This window comes from Anabrus simplex, chromosome 8 (assembly GCF_040414725.1).
Source record: "Anabrus simplex isolate iqAnaSimp1 chromosome 8, ASM4041472v1, whole genome shotgun sequence".
In the NCBI taxonomy this organism is placed as follows: Eukaryota; Metazoa; Arthropoda; class Insecta; order Orthoptera; family Tettigoniidae; genus Anabrus; species Anabrus simplex.
In genome coordinates, this window is record NC_090272.1 from 231,664,897 (window position 1) to 231,672,212 (window position 7,316).

Here is a 7,316-nt window from a genome sequence, read left to right on the forward strand (position 1 = left end):
TATGATGATGTTGATGGTGATTCGGCCGTCGGATGGAGACGTAAAGCATTGAACAGACCCCTTGGTATTATTCGAGAGGAGTAGGCTACGTGCCGAAACCTGGTTTCATCTCTCCCTACTTCATTATCATAACCCCACATCCAGACGCGCAGCCCGCCCAAGGGTGTCAGGTAGAAAGATCTGCACCAGGCAAGCCGAACACGTCCTCGGACACTCTTGGTATTAATCGGACACGATAAATAAGTAGGCCTAAGTTGTAAATAATTTCTGAGAATTAGGATCTTTTTTATTGCTAGTGGCATTACGTCACACCGACACAGACAGGTCTTAAGGCGACGATGGGACAGGAAAGGGCTGGGAATGGGAAGGAAGTGGCCCTGGTCTTAATTAAAGTACAGCCCCAGCATTTGCCTGGTGTGAAAATGGGAAACCACGGAAAACCATCTTCAGGGCTGCCGACAGTGGGATTCGAACCCACTAGCTCCCGGATGCAAGCTCAGGGCCGCGCGCCTCTAACCGCATGGCCTACTCGCCCGGTAAAAACGTAAACGCATCACCATGTTTCGTATTGTAAAACGAGTTTCCCCCAGAAGTGTTATGTAAAGTAGGGGCAGTAGCTGCTTATAGGATTTATTGAAATGGCATTGCACTTCGTTTAGCTTACCTTATCTTGGCTGATGACACAACTTATCAAATGACAATTAGCTTGTCAACGCCGGTCGCATCCGGCACGGTTACAGATTATGCGGTCGCTAGTGGCACGGGTCGCATGCGGCACGGTCGCATCTGGCACGCCACCATGTAAAGATTGTTGATTACAAGAATAATGTCCAGATAGAGAAAGTGACTAATACTAAAGAAGTATTCAAATTCACCTATGGCAACAATGACATTTACAGTAAGATACAAAAGTTGAAAACTAGAAAAGCAGCTGGAATGGATAAGGCATCGGGGGATATACTAAAGAAAGTAGGTCGGGATATAGTACCATTTCTGAAGTACTTATTTGATTATTGTTTGCATGAAGGAGCTATACCTAATGAATCTGTATAAAAGAAAGGGCGATAGACATAAAACTGAAAATTACAGGCCAGTCAGTTTGACATGCATTGCATGTATGCTTTGGGAAGGCATTCTTTCTGATTATATTAGACATGTTTGCGAAATTAATAACTGGTTTGATAGAAGGCAGTTTGGGTTTAGGAAAAGTTATTCAACTGAAGCTCAATTTGTAGGATCCCAACAAGTTATAGTAGATATCGTGGATTCAGAAGATCAAATGGACTGTATCGCGATTGACCTATTAAGGCATTTGACAGGCTAGATCATGGGAGACTACTGGTAAAAATGAGTGCAATTGGACTTGACAAAAGAGTGACTGAATGGGTGGCTATGTTTCTACAAAATAGAACTCCGAGAATTAGTGTAGGCGAAGCTTTATCTGACCCTGTAATAATTAAGAGGGGAATTACAAGATTGTGAGCAACTGAAAAATGACCTCGATAATGCTATTATGATAAACGGGGTTAAAAGTCAGGTTGTGAGTTACACAAGTAGGAAAAGTCCTCTCAGTTTTAATTACTGCGTTGATGGGGTGGAAGTTCCTTTTGGGCATCATTGAAAGTATCTAGGTGTTAATATAAGAAAAAATCTCCATTGGGGTAATCACATAAATGGGATTATAAATAAAGGGTACAGATCTCTGCACATGGTTAGGAGGGTATTTGGGGCTTGTACTATGGATGTAAATGAGAGGGCGTTTAACTCTCTGGTAAGACCCCAACTGTAGTATGGTCCTGTGTATGGGACCCCCACTAGGATTACTTGATCCATGACTAGAATATATCCAAAGAAAAGCAGCTCGATTTGTTCTGGGTGATTTCCGACAGAAGAGTAGCATTACAAAAATGTTGCAAGATTTGGTCTGGGAAGACTTGAAAGAAGGGAGACGAGTTGCTCGTCTAAGTGGTATGTTCCGAGCTGTCAGCGGAGAGATGGCGTGGAATAAATAAATAATAATAATAATAATCGTATGGCCTCAGCTACCGTTTGCAGACATTTCGATTTGACGCCATCTGGCTGTCTGCTCGTCAATTTCGACGTTCCGGTTTACTCTGTCTGCCATCTAGCGGACCTAGAGTAAACCGGATCTCTCTTGGGCGTCTATGGCTGAGATTTTAATTAATTTTGTCGGGTAAATACCAAATGTATCACCAGAGATCTTTTACATGCCGACATTGTACGACATGGAGTGTCGAATGGACTTTCTTCCGCCCTTCAAAAATCCGACTACCTCTGCCGGGTTTGAACCCGCTATCTTGGGATCCGGAGGCCGACACTCTACCACGGATCCACAGAGGCAGCTATGGCGTGGAATGACATCGGTAGACGAATATGTTTGAGTGGCGTCTTTAAAAGTAGGAAAGATCACAATATCAAAGTTGGAATTCAAGAGGACAAATTGGGGCAAATATTCGTTTATAGGAAGAGGAGTTAGGGATTGGAATAACTTACCATGGGAGATGTTCGATAGATTTCCAATTTCTTGGCAATCTTTTAAGAAAAGACTAGGAAAACAACAGATAGGGAACCTGCCACCTGGGCGACTCTCTTAATGCAGATCAGTAGTGATTGATTATTTAAATTTTTGAATCACGAGAAAATGGGTATAAGGACTGACAAGGTATTTATAGTAAGGTACCTTCTCTTTTCGCATGTTAAGGAACTCGCGCAGGGGATAATAATTGACATGTGTGGTGATTGTGGTGATTTGTGTTTTAAAATGAACTACAACTAGGTAACCATCCTCTTCCTATTACTACTCCCACATCGCAGAAGTGGCCGATCATCACCATATCCTCTTGATTATCTTATATTCGAATCCCGGCGTTCATAGCGGTCATCCTTAGGTCCAATGTATACGAGCACGCTGTTCCCTGTTTACACAGTGTTGTGTATTCTCAGTCGGTAGAAAGTATCCGCTCCCGATGAGAGAATCGAACTCCTCCGTCGTCAGATTAATAGAGAATTAAGACGGGTTATGAGGTGATGAAAATTATCAAACTAAGCGGAAAACGAATCTGGTCATGCAAGTGGATACTTGAGGATACTAAATTCCAGCATTAACAGGACAAGTGAAGCTCGATGTGGCGCAGAAGACAGAATCGGGTCTTTCGAGCTCTGTCAACACCTCCTAGATATAAGGCCTCACAACCGTTCTGGGAATGTACTGTGACGTCAGCATCGACAGGCAAGCTTGAACCTTTTCAGTAATAACACAGAAATGAGTTTGGCCATGTAACGCTAAAATTAGAAGAGTTTTAATTCGTTTAATTGTGCCAATTGCTAATACCGTTGTACGTAATGGTACTGATGTGTTGGGTACTCAACTGTAAGGAGAAATGCGACAGTGATAACGAAGTGCATGCATTTAGTTTCCGAAAGACGAGGTTATGCGGCAGATATGTTTACGTGCAATTCCAAGACAAGACTACAGATTTACTAATAACTCAGTGGTGAGTAACTATTATTATTACATTCTCACACAATCATAATGAGCATAGGCCTATGACGTATTTAACTACCCGCAACAGCTGGTGATATGTAGGCATATTTATTCTTCAATGATATAAGGTTATGTTGGCTCACAATAATGGAATACATTATTTCAACGGTATTATTATTTTTGTTATTATTATACGCATTAAAACATACCACCTACAAGAGCTGCTGGTGTAGGCCGATTCACTCTGTAAATGCATGAATTTCGCTCACGGTGATACATTATTTTACAGGTATGCCACAGGCATTTCAAAGTCGGTGATATTTTATGGAAAATAACTGGTACTGATCCTCAGGAAAAACTTTTAACTACGTCTCTTCCAAGACCACGATTGTCAGAGAATGCAGTGCCTTATGTCTTTCCGAACTGCCCATCATATTTATCGTCACATTCTGGCAGGTGAAGAGAAGAACCAGGCAAAAAAAGTAGAATAGAAAGAGGAGCAATAAACAGAGCCATTGAAGATAGTACATATCTCATACCGTACACAGAATTTCAATCCACACTCTTACACAGCTGAAAAGTACAATAAACCTGTTACCGTACCTGATGGTTGTTGTACTGTGATGAAGGGAACGTAAGTAATTTTTCTGTACGTCGATACATCAAGACAACCATACTGAATAGCATATCTAATAAGACAGAGCCTTTATTCTAAACGGGTTTTATTAAAGTATAAAATATTTTTAATGTATATGTGAACAAAATTACTAATACAAATGCGGTATATTCTTTAGTTACAAAACATCATAGCTGCATTACAAGGAATGACTGTAACAATGTGTAGAAATAATTAAGAAATAAGTTAATTCTAGTCCTAGTTGGTGAATTGAACACCGAGGGTGATGTCCCCACAGTTAATTTAATAGTCGCAGTTAAAACATTTCTTAGTTCATAAAGGAGTATGTGCATGATTTTCTTGTTATTTGTTCAACCTTCTGCCTGATATCTCCTCATGTTTACAAATTTACGGCCGACCCCGTGGTGAAGGGATATAATACCTGCCTCTTACCCGGAAGCCCCGAGTTCGATTCCCGGCCAAGTTAGGGATTTTTACCTAGATCTGAGTGCTGGTTCGAGGTCCACTCAGCCTACGTGATTATATGTGCGAGTTATCGTACGGTGAGATAGGGGCCCTGGTCTAGAAAGGCAAGAATAACGGTCGAGATAATTCGTCCTGCCGAACACAAGACACCTCGTAATCTGCAAGGCCAAGGCCAAGCACTTCAGGGCTGTTGCGTCGTACGATTTTTACAAATTTATGAGACATGGTAGCATTTTAATGTTGCCACATGTCAATACTTTTAAAAGAGTAGGGTCCAGTCTGAATGGTAGTCCAATATTAGGACAGAAACTTACATACTTTCTGGAATACATAAAACATAAGATCAAGGTTTCGAACAGAATGACAAATTGGTAACATCGATGGTAGGTGAAATTCTCATTAAACCATACATGAACTTCAAGGGAGGAAACATTGTAGGCTCGTGTGCAAATACTGCCAGTGATGCTACACCAGCTTAGATGTTAGGCCTATGCTAATATTATGCGTGCTAGTTTTCTTTTAAGATCATGTAATGCCTATTTAAATTGAAATGTATTTGTAACATCCTGTTGTGCTGTTAACAATTCGGCCCAAGTAAGTGGTAACATTGCAAGATGCTGTCGTGTTTTACAACTGTTTGCTCTTTATATTTAATGGCAGAGTCACTAAAATACGGTAATAACGACAGTATAATTCAGTATACTTTAAAATTTAAATGCTATTTGTTAGTAAATAAATTATTCCATTAGCAAAATATATTAAAATCATGTCTGTGTTGAACCATGTTCCACGTTTCTCTGCATTGCCATCGCCTCCGTAGCGTGACGTCACCACGCTGTTGTTAGATCTTATTATCTAGGAGGTGTTGGCTCTGTATTAGTTACCGTTTACTAAGATAAGCTGAAATTTATCTGAAATATGTGATCCCTCTAACGCCTAGCATACTGCCTACTCGTGCTGTGAGAAAAGCATCCTGTACACCCGGCCTTAGTGTCATGATTCCCAAATAACTCGCCTTAAAAAATACCGACCGTTAAAGTAGCTTCAAACAAAGAGTTCTTGTCCAAATCCGACGTCAAAGGTATTCATTAAATTTTATTTACAATAGAGGCCGGACAAAACTCAAGAATACAAACCTCCGCTTTACCCTTACGCGAAACAAACCCACAACACGGACATTTTGAACCGAGGAAAGGGCACGAAGATCGGAGCGTGTGAAGAAGTACTGGGAGGACCCCAAAGCCCGAACAATCCCTTCAAAGAGACCTGAACGATGGACTGACTAAAGTGATCCTATGTGGTCATAAAACAAGAAGAAGAAGAGGCAGGACAATATTCGCACATGACTGATCTGAAACCCCAAAATGAAAAGCAATACCGTACCGTTATTTACAAGACACAATGAGCAAATTAAACTGTCCGGTACTTACAGTCTTTCACCTTAAGCCAATCTTCCATTTCGATGCGAATGTCTTCAAACTCAATGCCTCCATAAACAAACAGGAATCGAATAGGTTCACCGCGCGCTCTGGTATTGAAGTATGTGAGCTTGTACTTGGGAGCCATTGTTCTCCTTCAGCTACCAGACATAGAACTGATCTGTGGGCTCGGCGCTGATGTACACCAATGAAGGTCAAGGCTCTCCGGCTGAATATTGCGTAACACAATGAGTGGACACTTTTTTTTTCAACGTCCTCCTTGTAGAGATATTCGCATAACTGTAATTGATAAGCCGATTCCTATTTCTCTAATACGATACATGTCATAACAAACTTCGCAAATATTGTAGGCTTAACTCCAGTGACGGTTCGTGCTAAAATTTAACTGAGTACTACGGTTATCAAGTAAGAAGCATAACTAAAAAAATAAACTCACAAAAATATATGAAAAGAGCTCCTGTACCATTCGTGAACGAGTTAGTTTTGTACCATTACAACAGTACTGGCATCTAGTTCAGATAAGTGGCTGCAATGGAATTAGGACAGCTTTAGGATTTCTAAATTTGTGGCTCCATTCGCTTGTTAACCATTCATCACAATAAGAACACCAGGCGCGGCGCGTTAACCCGCTAGAAATAGTAAAATGGTTTATCAAGAGCCTCTTCCTGTAATTAGCTCTGTATATTCGCGATAATTTTGACATCCACACTCTGTTGCTTTGCAGAACGAGCGCGGGTTTCAATTTCTAGACTGAGGACGCGGGGCTGTGAGACGTGAGGAAGGTGCGCAAGGCCAGGTGCTACAGGAACAGAAAAAAACATATCTAGCGATAGACACGAGTTACATCGAGTAGACCCGAAATTAGCCGAAGCACTTTCATAGAGCGCGCGGTTAAAAATTTGCGTACGTGTTAGGTTTTGAAGGGATTTTTGTTTCACGTTTTTGCAGTTTTAACGTAATTAACAGCAATCAACCAGAATATTTTGGTAGCTGCGATTTGTATAGCATAAATAAGCGAACGTAGCCTAAGTTTATGTAATTAATGAAACTTTCTTTTTTTTTTTTTTTTTGCTTTACGTCGCACCGACACAGATAGGTGTTATGGCGACATGGGATAGGAGAAGTCTAGGAATGGGAATTTAACGGCCATGGCCTTAATTAAGGTACAGCCCCAGCATTTGGCTGGTGTGAAAGTGGGAAATCACGGAAAACCATCTTCAGGGCTGCCGACAGTGAGATTCGAACCCACTATCTCCCGGATGCAAGCTCA

At 41.1% G+C, this 7,316-nt stretch overlaps 1 protein-coding gene across 1 annotated transcript in view; it reads right to left on the reverse strand.

Moving 5' to 3' along the window:
• LOC136878739 (glutathione S-transferase-like) overlaps window positions 1-6,244 on the reverse strand; it is a 48,882-nt gene extending 42,638 nt beyond the window's left edge. The window contains exon 1 of the mRNA XM_067152196.2: window positions 6,038-6,244. Within this exon, the coding sequence (XP_067008297.2) occupies window positions 6,038-6,173 (136 nt within the window). The 5' untranslated portion in view covers window positions 6,174-6,244. The remainder of the gene's footprint in view (window positions 1-6,037) is intronic.
• Between the last annotated feature and the right edge of the window lie 1,072 nt (window positions 6,245-7,316).